This window comes from Cydia pomonella, chromosome 18 (assembly GCF_033807575.1).
Source record: "Cydia pomonella isolate Wapato2018A chromosome 18, ilCydPomo1, whole genome shotgun sequence".
Taxonomy (NCBI): domain Eukaryota; kingdom Metazoa; phylum Arthropoda; class Insecta; order Lepidoptera; family Tortricidae; genus Cydia; species Cydia pomonella.
The window spans coordinates 10,652,843-10,677,080 of NC_084720.1; the positions used below are offsets into that span (position 1 = coordinate 10,652,843).

The window sequence follows — 24,238 nt, forward strand, 5'->3', positions numbered from 1 at the left end:
TATTTTATAATGTGTTTGTGTGCATTTTTTATGTTTTGGTATTTTATTATTAAATGCATATTGCAAAAATTCTATACCTAAAAGTTAAGAAAATACTAACGCTTATTATATGCACAATGCACATACCCTTATTTTCCGAAAATATTTATTTTACGTGACAGAATGATACTAAAATTTGCTGAATGTAATATAGCCAGTAACTTATTCAACAATATAAGTTGTGGAATCCCGGGGTATATCCATATTAGTATAATGTTTGAGGTCATTCACCCCGTGTTGCACCGGGAAATCCGATCACTGGTAATCAGAATGGCGAAAAAATGTTTCCGTCTTAACTGGCTTTCAGAGCCAATTACATCAACACTTTATCAGGTCTGGGGGCCTACCGCGAAAACCGAAATTCGCAAATTGTGGGAATCTTTCTCTTTTACTCTCGCTAATACGTAATTAGAGTGACAGAGAAAAATGCCCGCAATTGACGAACTTCGATTTTTGCGGTAGGCCCGCGAAAGCACATCGTTTACAATATTTGAAATGTAGAAAAATGGTTCATATGCTAAAATATCAAAAATTGAACACTTATGGCAACTAGAGACTAAGTATTTTTTACATTTCAAATATTGTTAACGATGTGCTAATATTTCGTGAAACGAAAAAAGATTATCGGGAAGTGTGGATGTAGTTGGCGCTTTAAGGGAAGCTACCACCACCACACCATAGAACAAGACCGGACCGAACAAAGCTTGCGGTCCGGTACGCCCGTCTGTTTTGGCCTTTAATAGAGTGAGAGAGTGCACAGAGTGCGGTAGCCCGTTACACGACGCACGTGCGTCATACGAACATTACGAGTATAAATATTAGTGTCTCGAACATACTTAAGCTATCAGTATGACGTTTAAAGCCGTCATTCACTAACTGTCATTGTTTTTTGTCATCATCCGTTCCGTCAACCGATCGTTCTCCAATACGAATAAAAGTCCGATTAATGTTTATTGTCTATATTTTATATTAGTTTTGACATTCAACTTTACAACTATTCAGAATTTTAAAACAACACATTGCGTTGGTATAGAAATCTATAAAATGTGATTGAGTTCTGCGAAACATGTGTATAATAATATTAGTGAAGTGAACGTGTTTATTAGATTATAAAAATAGTGCAATGAATAATAGTACATATTTTAGCGAGTTCCACTGCTCGAAAGATGCACTTACGGACACTTATGGATGGTTTATGCAATTTCTCTTGGCGGTTTTGGCGTTTACATGCCTAATAGGTAAGGATACCTCCTACTTTCTCGACGAGTCAGCAGGTCAAGGTTTACGAATCTTATTGCGTATTCCAATGCGATGACATTAATGCAATTTGTAAAGATGCCAATTACAGACTATATAATACTGATTTTGTTTCGAATAATGAGCAGAATTATAAATATTTGTTTAATAGAGTTAACAGTACAAACCTTCAAGAAAACAGCATACTCCCATCTTAAAGGCCGGCACGCACGTACAACCCCTCTGGTGTTGTGGGTGCTCATGGGCAGCGGTAATCGCTTACCATCAGGTTATCTGTCTGCTCGTTTGCCTCATATAACATAAAATAAAATAAAAACAGTCATAGTAGTCTATAGAATAGTATTGAACAGGAATAGTCAATCTGTCTGGTCTAGTAGGTAGTGATCCTGCCTATGAAGCTGATGATTCTGGGTTAAACTCCTGGTATGGGCATTTATTTGTGTATGGGTGCATGTATGGGTGTTTTTTATGTATTTAAGTATTTATAAAAAAAAAAAAAACAATTATTTCAGACAACACTGTTACACAGGGTCCATATGTTACAAAAAAAAAAAACTAAAACTATGACCTAAGCCTATACTTATAAAATAAATGGCCTCTTTGGTCCCCACCCTCCCTGCTCGCCTCTCCGATTAGGTTGTACATGCAGATCAGTGAACCGGGCAAGGACGGCAGAGTCCAGCCAATCTGCTATCATCTTTAGGATCCCGTTTCCGCTCGCCCACATTTGCCGTACAATGGACGCCGACTTTTTCCGCATTATTGCATAAAAATCATCAACCGCGTCAGCGAACATTCCCCAAGCGCTACAAAAGCGGGGGAGCCGAAACAGGGCCCTAAAGACATTATTATATTGCACTCTCAATGCGTTATACACTCTCTGACTAAAGTGTACCCATAAGCCACTTGTATAGAAACTTTGGCAATAAGCAGTAAAAAGAGTTTTTTATTAATTATGTATTTATTATATTTAGTCAACCTTTAGGCAAAGCAGATAAGTTGTAGGTGGTGCAAAAACATGATATATACCATTTTCTAAGTTTAGTTAGTCAATTTATGTAATAAATAATAATGTTCAATAATAAATATAAAAACTGTTATTTTAAACAATTCAAAATTTCTTTTGAAACTTGCTTGCTTATTTTGTCCTCATATTTATCTTGTAATGTTATTGCACAGGTTATGCTAATGATATTACACTAGGCTGACATGATATCTTTGAAATATGAGACTAACTCTAATGTATGTATGTTTTTTTTTTCTATCTCCAACATGATCAGAGGTTTTATTTCAGATTCTTCATTCATACTAGTTCTCGAATTTTTACCTCTCATACTGACATTCTGCATATATGTTCTTTCTTACATTCATCATATCTTTTGTGCTTTGATGGGTTTGATTGCCCATTTCCCTACCATGTTTCTTTATTTTTGTTGTTGCACAAGGAAATAAATGCGGAGCCATGGTTAATTTTTCTTTACACTAATTACAGCTAGGGTCCCAAATACATATTGTTGGGATTTAGTTTACATGGGAAGTTGATCCATTGACAGGTGTTTATTCTTATTTCTATATTCTATATCTACTGACATGTTTTTCTGCTTCCATATTTTACCGTTATACGTGATTTTAACTTACAATTTTAATTTTATGCTTATCTGTAATATATTAACTATATTATGACTGCATACATTTTTTACCTTGTTGCATTTCTTTTAATTGCCTTTTTTGCTATATTTACACACTAATTCATAAACTTATTTCTACCTCTAATTATCTTATTTACATTTTCGACTGTAAGTTTTTCTTCCAATTCGTTCTCTATATTGAGTCGCTCTAATTCATTTACTGGGCACTTAAATATTAGATGCGGGATGCTTTCTTCTTCGCCAGGATCACATATACATGATGAGTTCTCTTTGCACTTATATCGCTTCAGGTACTCGCTGTATGTATTATTATTATTGTAGTTTGTGGGCCTTTGAATGCCACGTCGACCAGGCATTGGTCTATTGTGACAGCCCTTTAAAGTTCATTACTGATGCCCGTTGAATCCAGGAAATTCCAGATTCTTTGGGCCGTAATGTTCTGTGCCTCATAGGGTTGCAATACGTGCCGCCCTAGGTGGGTACTTCTTTTTGACATTAGTGGTCCACAGGAGCAGAGAATGTGCATTGCAGTCTCCTCTGACTCATGGCAGAACCTGCATGTCGCGTCTTGTTTCTTTCCGATTTGAAACATGTTTGTTCAATTTACAGTGTCCAGTCAAAAGTCACCGCGCAGGCTTTGTGTCTTTTGAGCCCTAGAAGCTCCCTAGCAGTTTTGCTGTTGAACCCTTTGATTAGAGCTTATGATTGATTAGGCTTTGATTAGAGATATTTCGCTGTATGTATGTTTGCATGTATGTCATTTTATTGCACATAAACAGGTCAATATAAGACAGATAAAACAAAACAAAATAAAATGTTATGTACAAAACCTTTGAGAAAACATTAACAGGTGCAAGGCAATATTAACAGTAGCAATATGAGAATTTTGGATACACATAAAAAAATCTTATCAATAACAATTACATTTTACACATGTAAAATTACAAATTTTAAAGGCGTGGCCAGAGACGACGGCAAGAGACCGGACGGTATGTCCCTGATTCCCTGGAGTTTGGGAAGGGTGCTGGTGTGGGACACTACCTGTGTAGACACACTAGCCCCTTCCCACCTCACCGAACCAGTAACAGTGCGGGTGCCGCGGCTAAAGGGGCCGAAAAGCTTAAATTACAAAAGTACAGGGGTCTCGGCCCCAATACATTTTTATGCCATTTGGGGTTGAGAGCTTGGCCCGTGGGGTCCTAATGCTCTACAACGTTTTAAAGAATTATCTAAAAGGCTGGTCAACTTCACAGGTACCCAAGTGCTGACAGCTTTCTCGCACAACATATTAGCATCGCACAGTGGGGAAATGCTGCCAGCATCCTCGGCACCATGCCAAAGGGGCCAAATTTTTTAGACATATTTTAATTTTATTTAGTATTAGTTTTTAGTTTTAATTTAGTTTTATTTAATACATAAGTTAGTTTATTTTTATTGTGCCCTACATTTAATTACTTGTTAATAAGATTGTTAAATAATTTTTTTTAAAGGAAAATAGAACCAGGTAACAACAGGCGGTCTTATCACTAATAAGCGATCTCTTCCAGACAACCTTTAGGTAGCAGGAAATGTAATGGGAATGTAGTTTACTTCGTGAGCTTAGCATTTTTGATTCTTACTAATAGTTTTAAATATAGAGTTATTTTAAATTGCAAGTATTTAAATGGTATTCTTATAAGAACAATTACTATAAATTTCTTGGAACTTGTACTGTGTAATGAAAATAACAGATATAGATGTATAGATTTTATAATTAGTAATATTTAAATCTAAATAAAAAATATACTGTTTTATACATGTGTTCCATATAGGTATAGCACATCTATTGTATTTATTGTGAAAGGATTTTTTTTACATGTAATATATATTATGTACTTACTGATAAATAAATATTTAAACTTGTTCTTTATTTGTTTTAGGTAAAAGATTTTGTGAGCCCCGCTATGCCAGGAGACCTTGGCTCATTTGGTTCTATGACACATCAAAACAAGGCCTGGGTGCTCTAATCATACATGCAGCTAACATTTGGATCTCTCCACATTTTGAAGGAAACACTTGTACTTGGTAAGAAATCTCGTGCATCCATCAATTTCTTCTAAGAATTCCTTTCTATTGTTTGCATTTGTTACTTTACAAACGGTTTTACCTATAACTAATACCAGACAATATCTTCTTATTTTTTGTATACAGGTACATAGTGAACTTCATGGTGGACTCTACATTGGGGTTACTCATCATTTGGGCAGGTATAAGGCTTGCTCAGTACTGTGCTAGACACTATGACATCCCACTTATTAATTTTGGGGAATATGGTGAGTCGCTTATTATTTATTTAATGAGGTCTAATTACCCTACATAAAATATGTTTTTAAAATATGCAAGACAGGTTGTTCTCACATCTTTAGGTTTGGATCCATTTTCCAGCCCAACTAGGGACTTTAAAGATCTTAATAAGAACAATAATTACTGTTCATATTTAACCTCTTTTGTTTTCTGCCTTAATAACTATATACAACAGCAGAAGAAATATTACGAATGTGTACAATAATGTATGCATGGAGTACTGATGAATGAGTTTCCTAATGTAACATTTTGTATGGCCCTTACATTTTTTTCCCTTTCGTAAATGTCAAATAAAATGCGGTTTTCATTTTTTCCCTCAGGCAAGCCCCCAATGTGTTCAGCGTGGCTCTGCCAATGCGTGCTTTACGCAGCGCTAGCAACATTCGCCAAGTCAGCGCTAGCGTTAATACTGCGGTTGCCGCGCGTGGCGCGTGCGCTGGCTACCTTACCGCTGTCGCCGGTGTCCGACCCCAAGTTAGAGCTGGCCGTCGTCATGCTCATCATCCCCTTCTTTGTCAATGTGAGTTAAATGATGCGTCTATTAAACGTTTTATACCAAGTCCGCGCTCGCCGTGCTGCCGAAGCCGAGCTGACCAATCGTCATGCTCATCTTACCCTTCTTTGTAATTGTGCATCTATTACCGACTTATACCAAGTCCGCGCTGTCGCTAACCAGACCCCATGCTGAGCTGACCAACGTCAAGCCCATCATACCCTTTTTCGATAATGTCGATTAAAGTGAAGCTTCAGTTGCAATCCTTTAACAAGGCCGTGCTCACAAGTCTGCCGCTGTCGCCAGTCTCCGACCCAACCTGAGGATTCGCGAGGTACTAGGTATAGGTGCATCCAAACATGTAGGTGTACGGACGACTTCATACCGATACCGACCTAATTATGGCGTAGCGTTAAGGGAAGTACAAAGTTTACGTAGGTATTAAGTAACCCTATTGCAGGCTTGTGGTCGAGTAGATGTTAATTTTATTCAACATTTAGACGGCATTGTGTTATGGCTTCTAGGCCCGTGTACAGTCAGCTGCAAAAATATGTATCGAGAGAATCGTCTCATAAATATGGTACTACGCTCTTATTACACTGGAATAAGATGCTATGGGACATATTTTTGAGTAAGATATACTTTTATTTTTACACTTGACTGTACTGGGTGAATCAACTTTTAATGTTCAACATCAAACGTACAGAGTCCCTGATCGATATTACAAATTTATATAAAGGTAATGAGCTTTATTTGCATTCCATTTTGTTCCCAGTAATATTACGTAACATTTCATCACCAAACATTGAATTGTTTTTTACAATTTACCCGGTTTTTAATGGTTGTCCGAAAGATCAAAAGGTGGTTTTCATAGTACGTCAAATTGTCCCTTTGCGACGGTGCACCATAAAACTTCGAATCATGAAAATAAAAACTATTGTGGGATTGATATACATACACATAATCATTTTTATGGATAAGTATCATCCATAAAACACCGATTTCTTATATTTGTACTAAACCGTTTATGAATTTCTTGCGTTTTAATTTTGTCCCTTGAAATTATCCGCGTCATGCAGGTCCATCGGACAACCATAAATTAGTTACGGAATCTAAACGTAGATGGCGCAGTAAGGCACTTGACAACAAGTTTAATTTCCTGGTAATCTGATAGGTCTAGCCACCATTTTGAATACACAACACTCGCGGCGTCAGTCGGTCGGGTACTGTTGGTGAGTGCGGGGTGGTTTTATTGTCTGTCCATCGGACCACCGGCACAAATTCGTAAGTACTTAATATATTTGAATAAATTATGTCGTACTAGATTCTGTTATATGTACTTATATGTTACGGTAAGGGTGAAATAAAACACAACAAATCATTAATTTTTATTGTACGGTTCAAAGTTTTAGAAAAGTCCCTCGGACAACTAGTCACTCGGACAACTGATTTGGTTGTCCTTGGGACATTTTGGTTGTCCGTTAGACAGAAACGATGTGATAAGATTTTTAATAGGGTAAATACATGTGGTAAGATGTTAAATAGGGTAAATACCCAGTCTTTGACCTTTCGCTTTGACATGAGGTTCATTTTAAGATATCAACAACTACATTTTTTTTTTCAATTACGGTGATCTTTACCTTAATTAAATAACTTGCTTACACGTATTTCACGTAAATAAAACTGTCTGTATAAAACGATTTTTATTGTAGGGGTTTAACAACAACTGTTGGTCTCCATTAGTCTAAGATTTTTTAAAGATTAGTCTGAATATGACTCGTATTGTGATCTTTAATTATAAGAAAGAGACTGTCAAAGACTGCACTAAGTATAAAAAATGTTAACTAGTTGATTTATGAAGCAAATCTTATATTTTGTATAAAGTTGTTGATTATTAAGAATTGTGATAATATTTCTGTTGTTCGGTGTGCTGAAATATCCTTTGGACTCTCCTTTGCGCTCTAAAATGTCCTTTGGACAACCAGATATGTCCTTGGGACAATTACGTTGTCCCTGAATTGAAAACCACTTATTGTTATTTTTTTCGTTTTAACATCCAGAATAATTCATATTGTTTTAAAAATACAATAGCACAATACAAAACCAAGTAGCAGGAGGAATTTTGTTACATTACTATTACTATATAGCGTTTTAATTGAAAAGTTCCGATCCTGTGAAGCCACAGTTGTCCTGGGGACATGATAAGGGGAAATATTGTGAAATTCAGGGCGATATTGCCATATTTATAGATAAAACATGAAACTATATTGTTTAATCAATGTAGGTAAAATAACTGTTTTCACAATAATCGATGTCTGGTTTGTTAAAAAAATAATTTTAAGTAGTTGTCCAGGGGACAGCAGATTTAGGGTGGTGAACTTTTTTTAGTAAAATTCACTAAATTCGCAAAAAAAGTGCTCTGCTCTATACATAATCATAAATAATGAAATATGGAATATAAGAAAAAAAAAATAAGTCCATAATTTCATCATGTGGATATTTAAAAGTTGATTCACCCACCTAATGGCATGGCTGTGATATGTGCGTTATCGCAATGCCCTAGTCAAAGTGGTCAAGGGTTATTGTTAAGTTGAATAACATAGGCATTTTTATTAAGTTATTCATCTACTTGCCCGTGATTATTAGGCACATAAAGAAATATTGATTATTGTAGATAAGTGGGTAGGTATACTCCAGTTATTTTATTTGGCTTAAGTTTACTAATAGGTATTATTGCTACATCGAAAGGCTTAGGAAACGTGTTTTTTTTCACTTGTACAAATATTTGTCGGGTTTATAGTTATGTACAGTCGATGTCAAATATATCTTTACATTTTTATCTTATTACAACAGAGCATGGTTCAAAAGTGTAAATCATATCACTGACGTCGACTGTACCTACAAAAAACACGAGATTTTAAAAGTTTGAGGTAGTTTGTTTATTCGTTTCGTAGGTACAAGAATAATGAAATTATACCAACTTACTACTTTTTACAAGCTTTTATTTACTTTCACCTGACCGTTGTCTGTTTGTAATCAAATCTTGCAAGTTAAATTTGACCCAACAGACCCACTTCCCGGTTTCCGATGAAGCTGAAAATTTGCATACATATGTAAGTCGGGTGACAATACAATATTATGGTACCATCGAGATGATCTGATGATGGAGACAGGAGGTGGCCATAGGAACTCTGTGATAAAACAACGTAACCTAATTGTGTTTGGGGTTTTTAGAATTGTCTCGATGAGTATTAGTTACTTGTGGAAAGAAAAGTACAGTCAGCGATAAAAGCTTGTACCAAAGATGTAATTTTTGCCAAAAACTTATTAGTTTCACCTTTCACCTGTCCCAAAATGGTAATTTTAGAAAAACTTGTTTTGTGTCTTTTCAGATTTTAATTTTCTGGGTGACAGACAACTTCCTAATGTATCATCCGAGAGGAGTGAGCTCGAAGTTAAAATCGAAGGTAAGACAACGTTCTATCTTTAGCCTCGTTTATCTAATTATTTAAGCCTTCACCACATCGCGGCCCGATGCAAGCGCGACGTGAACGCAGCGCGCTGCTAGCGTAATTTCAGCACGTTGGGCTGAAGTCCTCCTTCGGTCACGGCAGTTGAGTTGAGTACAATGACCTGCAAAAGTCCTTTTACAATACCCACATGAACGCAGCTGTGTGTAGTTGTGTGTGTGTATATCATTAAACATTGCTTACGTTGCCTTTGCCCAGGCGTATCTAAAGTAACGTATACGTAGGAAACGCAAGCGATGTGGCACTATGCTATTACGTGTGATTTGGCTTTTTTGCCGCCTTAATGTACAGTAGGCTGCAGAGCTGCATATAAATTTGTTTGTAGGGGAAGGTCAGATATCTCTGCAGCGTGCTTTATAAATACATACGTTCTTGTGCAGGTGCAATTTTGTATTTGTGTATGCTAAATGGAACGATTAGCTGGCTACATGCCGCGCTGTGTAGTGTAGCATATCGCGCAGCTGTGTGATGCTGATGAGGGCTTAAGTTGATAGCGGAGTGACACGTATAGGTTTCATACCTAGTACACATTGTTAAAATGAATAACAACACCATACACCGTGTCCAATAAGTTCGAATACAAACTTTTAGCACTTGCTGTATAGACATACGGATCGCTGGATATAAAATTCTTATTTTAATTTAAAAAGTATATTGACATAAACATAGTACTATAATTTCATGAGTCACGTATTTTTAGTTTGGCTTGAATACACGATGAAGTACGTTCGTGAAGAAATTATTAGAAAATTCCTTAAAGGCGACAGGCCATGTGCTATATTCAAGGCGTTACAACCGCATGGAATTAAACGAAATCTGGTTTATACTACTATAAAAAGGTATAAAGAGATCTCTTCTACAGAGGACAGGAAAAGATCCGGTCGGCCCCGCTCAGCTAGAACTGAAAAAGTGGTAAAGGCTATAAGAGAGCGAATTCGGCGGAAAAAACACCGATCTATTAGAAAATTAGCTGCTGATCTGAAAATTTCCAGGGGATCTGTACATAATATATTGAAAAAAGATCTTGGATGTCATGCTTATAAAAAACGAAAAGTACATGGCATTTCAGATGCAACCAAGAAAAAGAGAGTAGAAAGATGTAGCACCATACTTTCTTGGCACGCAGGTGACGAATTTGTTTTCTCAGACGAGAAACTCTTTGTGTTAGAGCAGCCTCATAACGCCCAGAACGACCGGTTGTGGGCAGCACGGATAGAAGACATTCCAGAGTATGAAAAGAATGTGCCTAGGTTCCAGAGCTCACCATCAGTGATGGTTTGGGGTGCTCTTTGTAAGAGGGGCAAACTGCCTCTAGTTTTTATTGATAAAGGCGTCAAAATCAATGCGGCATACTATAAATCGGAGGTTTTGGAGAAAAATGTTGCCCCAAATTTAAAAAATATGTTTGCAGACGATTATTATGTTTTCCAACAAGACGGAGCTCCGTCGCATACGGCAAACGCTGTTCAAGCTTGGTGCAAGGCTAATTTGACCGATTTTTTGCCGAAAACTGAATGGCCACCAAGTTCTCCAGATTTAAACGTACTAGATTATTTCGTATGGTCATACATGCTCTCGAAACTAAATAATTATAAAGTCGCAAACCTGAGCCATTTTAAAAAGGTTATCGTGCAAATATGGGACGATATGCCGATGGATGCGGTGCGTGCCGCTTGTGACTCTTTTGAGAAACGTTTGAAACTTGTAAAAAAAGTTAAAGGTGGAGTTATTCCAAAACATTTGTTGTAAATATTGTATATAAATGTGGCTTTCATTTAATATAATTTTCATAACATAAACTACGCGTAAATTTATTTTATTAAGGATCATAACTGTATTCGAACTTATTGGACACGGTGTATATTAACCGCCACGAGTCAGAATAACAATGACCCAGACAGTATGTGCCGATGGCTGACGTATAGGTAATTGTATTGCGTCGTATTTTCTTACAATAGGAATAGAATACTTACTATACTTAGAATAGTTCGTTTAGAGATATATAAAATTACGAATAAATGCCTACACTTTTGTGATACTTTTATATGTTCCAATTTGGTTTAAAGATAACACTTCTCTAATAGTGTCACGACATGATATACCTAGTGTATGAACTTGTTTATTAATACGAATGTTAATGTTTGATGTTATTAGGTATCACAATACTTATGTTATACGTTGGTTGAATCGGTATTTCAAAATCGACCTAAATATAACTACATATGCTGTGCAAGTCTGCTAAATATGAATGGAATTAAATGGGACCTAACCTCACGTAAAAGCCTCAACTGTTTTTAATTTTATCCTACTTTATTTGGCTTTGTTTATACGAATGAGGTGTGGCGTTCGTTTGTGCACCTAGTAGGTATATTTTTGCGATAATACCTAACACTGAGCTGACAGTTATTCCAAACAATTACACACAGTCAACGTCATATTACAGATTCCGTTCCGTCTCGTTAGTTAAGTGATTTTTTAAATATAGTGCAACTTTTGCATAATTTCAAATTGTTTTTTTTGTCCTCATTTCTATATGTTCATGGAGTATTAGTTTCATACTTGAAAAGGCTATTTTATAAACCCCGACTACCGATTTGTTCACGATGAAAATGAAATATTTAAAATCGTTATCGTCAGACAATATTCAATATACTGAGCAACGGTTTGCTTTAGCACTTACGAACGGATGAACCTCTCCAGGTGAGATACCAGTCAATAAAGAAGGAGAAGTCAGCTTCCGAGGAGGAGGACCACTCGGCCGACGAGCGACTGCTGGGCGCCAACGTATGACCCTACCCCAAGCCCCGAGTGCTTCGGGCTTAAAGCATTCTCTTACCCCCTTATTCATAAAACTTATCATGCCTGAGCTACTATATGTAGAGATCGAATTCTTGTCTCGTTATTATTTTATATCGTTTTTATTTAAAGTGGGTTTGATGGGCGTTTATGAATAAGGGCAGTAGTTTTTAGGTGCATCCCATTCTCATTACGATAAAGTTGCAGGCATGCAGATTACTTATCGACAACAATTTTCATCAAAGTCTGTCTCTGTCTAAATAGACCGAGCCTAACGATGGAATTGGAATCATTTTACTATCGTTACTAATTACGTCTGGGATTTTTTCGATGAGCATGGGCCAGCTTTAGGACTTATCCTTTGTCAGTATCAAAATGATGTCACTTTCTGCTTCCTGTGGAGTACACGAAACTCCCCTAGGGGTTTGCCTGTGTAAAAAATTATCTATAAGACAAAAAAGTATGAGAAAAATTGCTCAAGGAAAAGGTTCCTAGTCATCTGAGAAACTTAAAAAAATGTATGTGAAGTTAAGAGCCATAGGTACATAACTTAATTTACAGTACATATGGTGCTACTTTACCGCATTAGTGCGAAAATTAGCATATTACGTTACTGTGTCGAACATTTAAAGGGCCATATGTACTGTAAAACGTTGTACGATACATGTGCGAATAGGTAATTCGCAACTCGTGTCGATTTGAAACACTCCCTTCGGTCGTGTTTTAATTTATCGCCACTCGTTTCAAATTTCCTATTTTTCGCAATTGTATCGTAATGTACTAATAACCTATACTGCAAAGAGTCTCAAGTAATGTTTAACATCTCCTTATTGGAAAACCTTATTTTATTAATATAGTCAATACAAAGTCGTTGATACTGATAAAGGTTTAGTAAATTAAATTTTAATGTGGTGTAAAATATAATCACGTATCATGGGATAAGATAGATATGTAATCTAAACAATGTATATTCGCACTCACTTAAATGTGCTATTTTCTAAGTAGGTATTTATAAAATTCGAATATGTCGTGGAGTGGCTGCTAATATACAATATATATTATAATATATGTATGATCAGGTACACAGCCACGGGACGCAATTGTATAAAATTTGTCACGTGAACTTGTACACTTTTTACAGCATTGAAATAGAGTCGATAATTAGAGAATCTTATGTTCCTTAACCAATGAATCAGAATTCATAGTCACAGACGGGTATGCTTATGCTTACCATCATTGTGCCTCGAATGGAATGTTAAAACTTAGAATCTTAGGTTTTTTGAAATACAACATACACAGTTTGGTGTATGTTGTGCATCCCCTGTAATGTTAACGTTTTGTATTCATTATATGTATTATAATGTAATACGGATGTACATATGTAGTATGACTACAAGCTCATTCTCCTTATTATATAAATGGGCATGTTATATTAATTAGAATACAAAATCAGATTTAGCTTTGATGTTATTAAAGTTAGTACCTACCTCTGGTACCCAAATAAAAGTAATGCGACATTGTTAAATAATACTGTATGAGTATATTTCACAATATTTATTGAATTAAATAATTAATTAAATAGCAATAATATGGTATTATGTCAATATGAATATTCATTCTTGGAACAGCACTTTTTTTTAAATATTATATTAAGCTGCCCAAGACCGGAGTCAGTGGAAGAAAATGGTTCGAGCTCTACACCCCAGCAGGGGGTAACAGAATGGAAAGAAGAAGAAGATATTTTATGTTGTATAGGAGTGGTCACTTTTTAATATATTATTCTATAGAAATTGTAATCGCCCATATCCATTAATACAGCAGATGTTAATCATGGTGTTATTGTATAAATATAATTCATGTGTCATGAGTAAAATTTCTTAAAGAAATAGGCTGTTCTAACTTTAATTCTACATATGTGACCGCGGCCGGCAAAACGTCTCACTTTGTTGCTTGCCATAAGGACGAGATTTGCTTGAATCTTTATAAGAATAACCTGACAAGGCGTCCTTATGGCAAGCGACAAAGTGAGACGTTTTGCCGGCCGCGCGGTCACATATATCGCGATGCGTTGTCAGGTCAATGACTAATATAACACTCAATCTAAGTACTGCGACCTGTGACGTGTATAACCAGGATAACAAATAAATAAATATTATATGACATTCTTAAACATAATGCCTAAGTCCCACAGTAAGCGCAAGAAGGCTCGTGTCGTGGGTACTCAGACAACGATGTAAATATAATATACAAATACTTAAATAAATAGAAAACATCCATAACTCCGGAACAATCCTGGTAAGCTCATCACACAAATAAATGCCCTCAACAGGATTCGAACCCAGGCTTCATAGACAGCTACCCACTAGGCCAGACCGGTCGTCAAACGACGGAACAAAGTTGTGTTGAAGAACATGCTCCAAAGTCGCTGTAATAACAACAATAGACAGCCTATTGTTATTGTAACATCTACTTGCGCGCGCTTAACTAGCTTAAGTAAAACACAGGCCCCATTGGTGCATTTAATTGGGCAAGTCATAAATAAAAACAAAGCAATCCGACACAACGCAATGCACCAGTGGGGTCGAGCCCTTAGCCAGGCGCGCCGGCAATAAATGTTTATACAACATTGCCGACCTAGGCCTGCTTTGTAGTATTGTACTTACACGTACTATTAAATAAGGGACTATATTAGTCGTTGGTTTGAAAATGTAAGGATTGTCAGGTCTATAGCATAAAAAAAATGGATAAAATCATTACATACGCGCCATAACATAACAATGTGTATTGCAATTTGCTATAATGTGTACAAATACTTATTATAAAGCTATAAAAATAAATATTTTTGTAAGTACATTTCATTTTTACAATGTAAATGATTTACAGTTTATATCGTTCCTATCTATAAAGAAGGTATTTTGTACTTAGATTCTCATGTTAGTGCCATGTATTTCGATATACATTATATACAAAACATCGAATTAAGACTGAATCAGTCGAATGTCTTCTCTGTATCACTCCACTGATCGATTTTTCAATGTTTTTTTAGCATTAAAAAACAAATAATTTAAATTCCAAAACTATCAAATTGTTATTCGCTAGCGAAGAGTATTACCTATCTAAAACCCGAAGGAAGGTAATTTTACTTTCTTACCCCTTTTTTACGAATAAGATTTAAATATTCCAGTCATGGCTGTAAATAGGAAAATAAGAATTAAATAATTTTTATAAGGTAACCAAAATGTACCTACACCTTATTAATAATAGAACTATGTAAAAATGTGCATCTGCTCATTGTTTGGGAATATAATTCACATCTAAGTGTTTTCATATCTTTTATTTAAAACCCCAAAAAGCCCCGCCGCGTTTGTCTGTCTGTATGTTCGCTTTAACGAATATTTTATTACATGACTATTATAAGCGATATGAAAAAATATTGTAAAAAATAGTAACAAAATCAAAAAAGCTACACTACATACATAAAATTAAAAACTCTGATAACACTACAAAAACAATGTGGCATATAGTAAAAGAGCGAACGAACAAACTTCCCAAAAAAAGTAGACGAAATATAAAGTTAAAAATGAATAACACTGTAATTTAAAATCCGAACACACTTGCAAATTACTTTAACGACTTCTTTGTATCATGTGGGCGCGGAGGAGGGAACGAGTACCGACAGCAGCGTTAGCGCACAACGCGCGCCCACTGCTGTCCGTCCCGTCCTCGCCCCCACCCCCAATTCGCTTTACTTAGATCCAGTTACTGAACACGAAGTCTTCCTGATTATACGCAATTAAAAAAATAAACGCAGCTTTGGTCACGATGAATTACCACCCATAATGATTAAAAAATGTGCTGATGAAATTACCCAACCTTTAACTTTTCTAAAACACCAGTCTTTTACTGAGGGTCTATTTCCAGAGTCCTTAAAACTGTCTATAATAAAACCAATTTATAAGAAAGGACAACATACTGATTGCAATAACTATCGACCAATTGCACTTTTACCCACTTTTTCAAAAATTCTTGATATAGCTACGTCCACACGTCTATACTCATTTCTTGAAAAGTACTCGATATTCAGTGAATGCCAGAATGGATAAAAAAAAAAACATTCTACAACTCTAGCAGTATATAAGTACATCAGTCAAATTTTGGAAATAATAAATGATAAACAATATGCTGTGGCTAATAATCTTATTGGACATGAGTAAGGCGTATGATAGGGTTTCTCATGATATCCTATATTAAATAATTTACAATTTGCTTAAGTGGTTTGTGTCATACCTCAAAAACCGAGAACAATGTGTAGAAATCGAGTACTGTGATAATAGAACTGGAAACATAAATAAGGTCAGATCAAGTATAATAAACGTTAAAAGGTCCATACCTCAAGGCAGTGTGTTAGGGTGCATATTGTTTTTAATTTATATAAACGATCTACCAAAAAATATAGATTCACCAAGCGTTTTGTTTGCTGATGATATATCCGTTGTGTTTCCGTGCTCAAGCGTTAGTAACTGTAAATTTTACCTTAATAGTACCCTTTCTAAATTAGAAACTTGGCTAACTGACCATAATCTCCAAATAAACTACAACAAAACCAAACTAATGCAATTCAATCAAAAACAACCCTTAACAATAGATATATCATCAACAGCGGCATCATGTCCTCCACCTGCCTTTTGTTGTCTTAAAATCCACAGTCACACTTGCATAACACCGCCTACCTCTGCGTGCCCCTGTGACGGTATAAATAGAACCAGTTCACTCAGATACTTAGGCGTTATAGTCGACGAGAACTTTAACTTTAAAAAAAAAAAATTCAGCGACCTCTGATAGGGTTCGCAAACTTATATACTTACACTATGAAACTTTTACGGGAGGTTGCGGATACTCACCTGCTTAGAGTTGTACATTTGGCTCTGTGTCAGTCTATTTTAAGTTATTGTATACTCGCTTGGGGTGGTTCTGTTAAATCAACTTTAATCCCTTTAGAGCGAGCACAAAGAGCAGTTCTGAAGGTCTGCCTAGGACTCCCCCGACGGTATTCTACTTCTGAACTTTTCATTAAAGCGCACGTCTTAAGTGTTCGTAGATTGTTTATACTGCGTGCTTCCTAGGGAATGCAAAAACCGGAGGTTTTTCAAAACCGGTTTTTTCTTCGGTTTTACCAACAAAAAAACCGAAACCGGTTAAAACCGGTTTCGGTTCGAAGGACCAATAATTCTTAAATTCATCGCCATGGAATAAAGAAAAGATTGCTTCACGTGTAAAAACGAATGCAAGTATAGTATATACACGATTTTATCACGAAATTAAAGACAGAATATCTGACTATTTTATTGTATTGTATGGGAATTGTCAAATGACTTAATGTTATTTGTAACTAGGAGTAGGAACACACCAATTTAATTTAATTATTTTTTTGGTTTGTTGGTTAGACACCGATGGGATAGGTCATTTTTTCTTTAATATATGACAATAACTTATCTAAAGCATTTGACGTAATAAGTCACACAATGCTCCTGGATAAGTTAAAATGTTATGGCGTAACGGGTGAGGCGCATCGCTTAATTGCTTCATTTTTGTCGGGCCGAAGACAACAGGTTAAACTGTCCTCAAATGGCAAACGATTCCAGTCTGACATTGGCCATATCAAGTTAGGCATTCCCCAAGGATCAGCCCTTGGAAACACTCTGTTTCTAGCCTACGTCAATGATCTCCCATCTGCCATCACAACCGGGCTGTCAGTACTATTTGCAGATGACACTACGGTCATAATCAGCGCGCAAACATACAAACAGCTTGGCGAGAATATCAATGAGGCATGTAGGCAGTTAAAACGGTGGTTTACTGCAAATGGGTTACTTCATAACGTCAGCAAGTTTAACGTCATGTTATTCTCAGGACGGACGACTACTGCGCCCCCATGTGTAGTGGACTGCCCTATGCCAATGTGCAGTGAAACGAAGTTCCTTGGCTTTATGTTGGATTCGAATCTGAACTGGAAGTGCCATGTTGACCAGCTATGCAATAGATTGAGTAGTGCAGTCTTTGCGTTACGGAAGTTGAAACCCCTTGTTTCGTATGTTACATTAAAATCGATTTACTACGCTCACTTCCACTCACTAATGACGTATGGTGTACTCATTTGGGGAAACTCTACGCATGCTAACCGAGTGTTTATCATGCAAAAACAGGCAATAAGAACACTAGCAGGTGCGAAGCCTAGACATTCATGCAGGGGCCTTTTTGTAACGCACAAAATAATGACGCACTACTCGTTATATTTGTTCGAAATCCTTATGTATGTTAGAAATAACCTATCTTTGTTTAAACGCGTTGAGGTAGCTGGTATAAACATTAGAACTACAGGTCGATTACGAACAGTTCCACGTCGCATGGCACTTGCAGCTAAGAACCCGCGTGTCATCGGTCCGACTTATTATGAGCGATTACCTGCAGAAATAAGGACGGACACATCCGATACAACATTCAAGCGTCTATTGAGAAACTTTTTACTGGACAACCCATTATATTCAATAAGTGAATTTTTTGAAATAACTGTATAATTTATAATTGAATAATGATTTGACATTGTGTTTGCTTATTCTTGATATTATTTGACGATCCTTTTCAGGTGAAAATTTTCATATATATATATTATTATTGAAATTAATTTATTTGGATTATCTTGTTATTATTTAAGTTTATTTCTGACGATCACAATATAGATTCTTATAAATTGACATTGATGTAATTTGTACTGTAATCATATGTTGTGAAATAAATAAATCTAAATCTATATCAATTTATAATTTAATGTTATTTGTCTTAAATCAAATGGCCCAATCCGAAATCTTGTTCTAAGTTTTTCGCTGTCTTCTAGTATATATTCAAGTAGTTAATTCGTTTACTGTTACTACCTTCCTTTATAAAATATTTGCTAAGTTATTATGGATTTGTAAAGTAGGAAATAAATGAAACAAGCTTTGTTTTTACTCCATAATCAACTTTAATTAGTATTTGTACTATCTCTCTCTCTCTCTCTCAAAAAAAGGTTCTCGGTAAGTCGTTATCACCGAACCAACAAAAGACTCTAAAGCTGCCATTGATATAATTGATTACGTGGAATTTTTCTACAGTGCATCGCATAATAAAATTATAAATTATAAGTAAGACCTTTTATACCCATTTTTATTAAAAAGTACTACTATACAATTCGTACACCAGCACGGATGTCCTGCCACTGCCAGTACTTTATATTATTTAAATCTTTCGTATTTGTGTATTTTGTACCGTAAAAATTCATTTAGCGTTACAAATGATCAAACTAACACAACACCACATTATTTGATTTGATGTCGATTCAACCGGTTTAGGACCGATTTATACCCTTATAATGAATAAAACATGCAACTTAGGTAAATAAAAAAAAACCGAATAAAACCGAAACCGGTTTTTTCAAATTCTAAAAACCCGGTTTTGGGTTTCCGTCAAAAAACCGGTTTTAACCGGTTTTTTCGGTTTCGGTTAAAACCGGTTTGCATTCCCTAGTGCTTCCCTTTACGTTCACAATATGGTCTACAAAATTCCTAAGCCCCTTGTTAAAACTGCTTTTGTTATGAGATTCTGGGCTTATCTCTTTCCGCATTTGTACAATAAATTAGTAAAAATCTGCGACATAACATAAGGCACTGTAACTTAACTGAAGCAAAAAGGCATATCCAACCCCTACTAGTTTCTTGGAACTATGATGAGTCAGAGGATATTTTGAAATGACTGTAGTAGACGACAATATTCAATTGCGTCTGCTCCCGAAAGATGAATAACTTATACAGTTACATTTCTTTTCTTTTGTTTTCTCTCACATTCCGTAGTTATTCACACGCCCATATTCATACATACATACTCACATACATACACACATACCCTCACATAAACACTTTCACTTACATACAACTTACTGAGACCTTTTTAACTGTATTTGTGCTTAGTTTGATAGTTAGTCATATAATAAAAAAAATCTTATTTAATTTAGCTTTAACTCTTTCTCTTCTTCCTCGCGTTGTCCCGGCATTTTTTTGCCACGGCTCATGGGAGCCTGGGGTCCGCTTGACAACTAATCCCAAGATTTGGCGTAGGCACTAGTTTTTACGAAAGCGACTGCCATCTGACCTTCCAACCCAGAGGGTAAAATTAGGCCTTGTTGGGATTAGTCCGGTTTCCTCACGATGTTTTCCTTCACCGAAAAGCGACTGGTAAATATCAAATAACATTTCGTACATAAGTTACGAAAAACTCATTGGTACGAGCCGGGGTTTGAACCCGCGACCTCCGGATTGCAAGTCGCACGCTAATTTAATTTAGCTTTAACAATAATGTATTCTGTTAAAATAAGAACCGCACCATTTCGATACTTCTCTGAGATTCCCACGTTACAGGCTCAGCCTGGTGTGGGGATCAATGTACTGCTGCTCTTGTAATGCCAAATTCTTGAAATAAATATATTATTCTATTCTATTTAAAAATAATAAGTTAGAATCTGTAAATACGTTTTCATTGCTAGGAACTTTAATATAGACTCACATATAAATTGGAAGGACCTCATACAACAATTAATTAGTAGATTATCCCGATTTTCGTATGCACTGCATGAATTAAAAAAGACTACGGATATAACAACTGCTTTAACAGCCTACCATGCTTATGCCCACACCTTGTTCCGCTATGGCATATTGCTTTGGGGAAATAGCACGATTGTAAAGAGTCTGTTCACTGTACAAAAAAAGTGTATCAGAATAATAGTAAATAAAAAACAAATGCACAGCTGTCGAACCTATTTCAAGGAGATATATTGGAAATATGTAATTTTTTTGAAGATACCTTTCCGAAAAAATAGAATGCTAGTTTTTACCTACATAGCTGTGCAATATAATTAATAAGATTAGTTTTAAGTATAAGTACTTATTGTATAAGAATAAATTGCTGTGCCCTTACAGGGTCTGTATTCATTGTAATATATGAGAAATAAAGAAGTTATGAGTATGACATACATACCTACATCATTGCTGACCAACAAGACCCATGAAGTGTCAAATAAAATGTAGCTACACCTACCCACTACCCAGATCCGCAGTTATTTTCTTTAATTACGAAGTTGAGAACTTATGTTCAATCACATCACAGACATGAGAACCGGTCATGTGCAAGGCTGACTTAAGCATCGAGCGAGGGTTTGGAACTGATTTCAATTTTAGAGTTATGTGGTCCCGTCTGTCCGTTCGTACGTCTGTCTCTCAGTCCGTCCGTATGTATCGGCTCTTTTAACGGACTAACTTGACATACAGGCAGACTGACAACAATGTGATTCTAAGCTATTATATAGGGTAATTCCAGGATAGATGCCCCACTTTTTGAAATAGCTTTATAACTCAATAATTCATCATTCTATAGCAAAGTGTCCTATACGTATGATAACTAAAGCATAGTTCATATAGAACTGGCACGCGGTTGTCACAAAATAAAAAAAATATTTAGACGGCACAAATAAAAAAAAGACCATCGCAATTTATCTTCCATATTTTGAAGTCTTATTGCTTAAAGTTCGCCTCGGATAAGTCTATGCATTTTGAAATTGTAGACGATGGAAGTTGAAAGACGAAAATTTATAGTGGACAAATACTTAGAAAATCCCTCTTGGTCCAGGTCAAAGATCGCTAAGTCGTTCTTCTTCTTCTTGTTTGCCATGCCCTAATGGACGTCGGTGACCACCTTTGCACATCTAATGTTGTCAAGCCAGATGAACCTCTTTCTTGCCCTTCCCCTCTTGCCAGCCATTGCATATTTGTCATTTCTGTATATATGACCAAAATAAGATATTTTCCTTTTTTTTCACCGTAACCAAAACCTCCAACTTTTTCTTCATTCTTTCAAGCACTTTCACATTCGTAATTCTATCGGACCAGGATATTTTTAGCATGCGCCTATATAGCCACATTTCATATGCGTCTATAATATTTTCTATCGCTTTATTCAGAGTCCAAGTTTCGCAGCCGTAGAAGAGCACTGATAGTACATAACACTTTACAACGAAGCTTTAGGTTGATATCCTTAGGTTAGCGGTAAGGTTAGGTCTTTAGATTAGTTTAGGTTTGGTTTAGGTATATAGACTGCATTTTTATAAAGGCGTTTCGCGCAATCTCTACCCTGACACGTATTGTCGGCTCCATGTCCCAGTCTTCGTTCAGCCAGCAGCCCAAATACCTATACTTTTCTATTTTATCTATTGGTGTATTATCTATTCTTAAAACGCGTGGAGTTGTATTAGATTTGCTTACTACAATACATTTAGTTTAGCGTATGTTATGTTAATTTTCAACTTGTAATGATTTATTTTCGAATTTAAACGGTTTAATAAATGTAAAAAAGGGATACTATAAAATAGATGACAACTTGGGAGACACGGAATCATGGCCAAGTATCCAGTCTCAAAAGCTGTAATAGTTTTGCGTGCAGTGTCCCGGAGAGGCATATGGCGCTGTTGTTTCTAGCTGTTCAACGTTATGTATTAATGTTTGTTATATACTTATTAAATACATCATATTTATTAAATACATCTGAGTTGTTCCTGTGACAGTGAATAACAAATAGTGAAGTGAAGTGAAGGTAAGTGTTTTTGAGCTACGTTTTGTACTATATGCAACTGGCTAAAAACGCAGATCAGTTTATCGTGCATAAAGTTGATATTATTGGAGTATTTTTAACGCGCCTCAATAATTACCTCAGAATATCGTAAAATATATAAAAATATTAATATATAAATAATATTATATCACATACCTACACGATATTGAAGTTAAATACTTGACTACATTTGTATTTACTAAGTTACTGGTACTATATTTAATTATATTTTACTACAAATTGTGATATTTGTGATAAAAACCTATAAATTTCTCAAGTAATGATAAATAATTGTCTTGGAAACATGGCGTCTATGAGAAGCAGCTTTAACTTGCAACTTCAACCGTAATACCTCCACTCTGTGCGTCAAAGCGTTAAGTTTCACTCTTCTAAAGATCCAAGTAATACCTGTACCACTAATGCTGTTCAAGTCTTTACAATCACTTTTATTTCGTACTTACTGCGGGTATCGAACCACACTAATAGTTATATGTTTAGAGATCCGTAGAACTCGTTGAAAACCCTAAAATACGATGATCCTTTGTAGCTGCTTCTATATTTTTCGCTCTTTCAATTGTTTAACACTTACTGTGTTTTATCATGTTTTCAGAATGCCTTTCAAAATAATTCAAAATTATAATGAACAACAAGATAAACAAGAATTGTGCATCTGTCCATGTAAGTGGGAAAAACATGGAGTGTTACACTGGCCGAAAAAGAAAGTAAAAAATTATGTAAAATAGAAGATTCAACTCCACAGACAAATTGGAAAATAATTGTGAAAACAAAATCTACGGGACCCTCGCTTGTGTTTGTAGAACTCGAACTTGGCGCATTATTTTTTTGTTTCCAATGAATCCCTTAAATAATAAATTAAATTAATAGAGTATTATAAATGAAAGCTAAATCACTCTCACGTAATGAGTTTTTAACTTATGTGTTATTAATTATTTCAATTACAGAATTCTCACACACAGTTGTCTTTTTTAATTTCTGCATATTCTGATAAACTCTCCGTACTTTCTTGCGATATCCACCAGTTCTTTGTTTGAACTTCCATGCTTTCAGGTCCATATTTCTTTTAAACTGGCTCAAATATTTTATAAAATGTGACTTCTCCAATAAAAATGGTAGAATGTATCCAAAAAAGTAGGCAATGTGTCAAATACGCTCTTGCTTCTATTGTAAAGCCTTAATGTCGCTAATAGTAAAACAGTCGCTCAAATTGCTACTTAAGTCTGCGCAAAAGTACAAATCACTTCTGCAATAAAACTTTCAGTGGCAGAACAGTGATAAATATATCTTTTATACAGTTCCGTTTAAAAGTCTGCAATTAAAGTCTTTATGCATTTCTGAAGCGTACGGCAGCGGCAATAGAAGCTTTTTAGCAGCCTTAAGCTTTAACATATATGTTTTAACTCTCTTTTAAAGCTATAGACGGC

The 24,238-nt window shown here is 35.7% G+C and overlaps 1 protein-coding gene across 2 annotated transcripts; it reads left to right on the forward strand.

The window, feature by feature from the left end:
- Nucleotides 1-648: 648 nt before the first annotated feature.
- On the forward strand, nt 649-15,430 carry LOC133527799 (store-operated calcium entry regulator STIMATE-like). 2 transcript variants are annotated; one of them, XM_061864972.1, is made up of 6 exons: nt 649-1,277; nt 4,865-5,009; nt 5,136-5,257; nt 5,609-5,808; nt 9,174-9,248; nt 11,985-15,430. In XM_061864972.1, exons 1-6 carry the CDS (start codon nt 1,163-1,165, stop codon nt 12,099-12,101), a joined length of 774 nt encoding a protein of 257 aa, XP_061720956.1. In that variant the 5' UTR covers nt 649-1,162; the 3' UTR covers nt 12,102-15,430. The 2 variants fall into 2 exon arrangements, with proteins under 2 accessions (XP_061720956.1, XP_061720957.1); XM_061864973.1 differs by having other exon boundaries at nt 654-1,277; nt 12,012-15,430.
- Nucleotides 15,431-24,238: the final 8,808 nt, after the last annotated feature.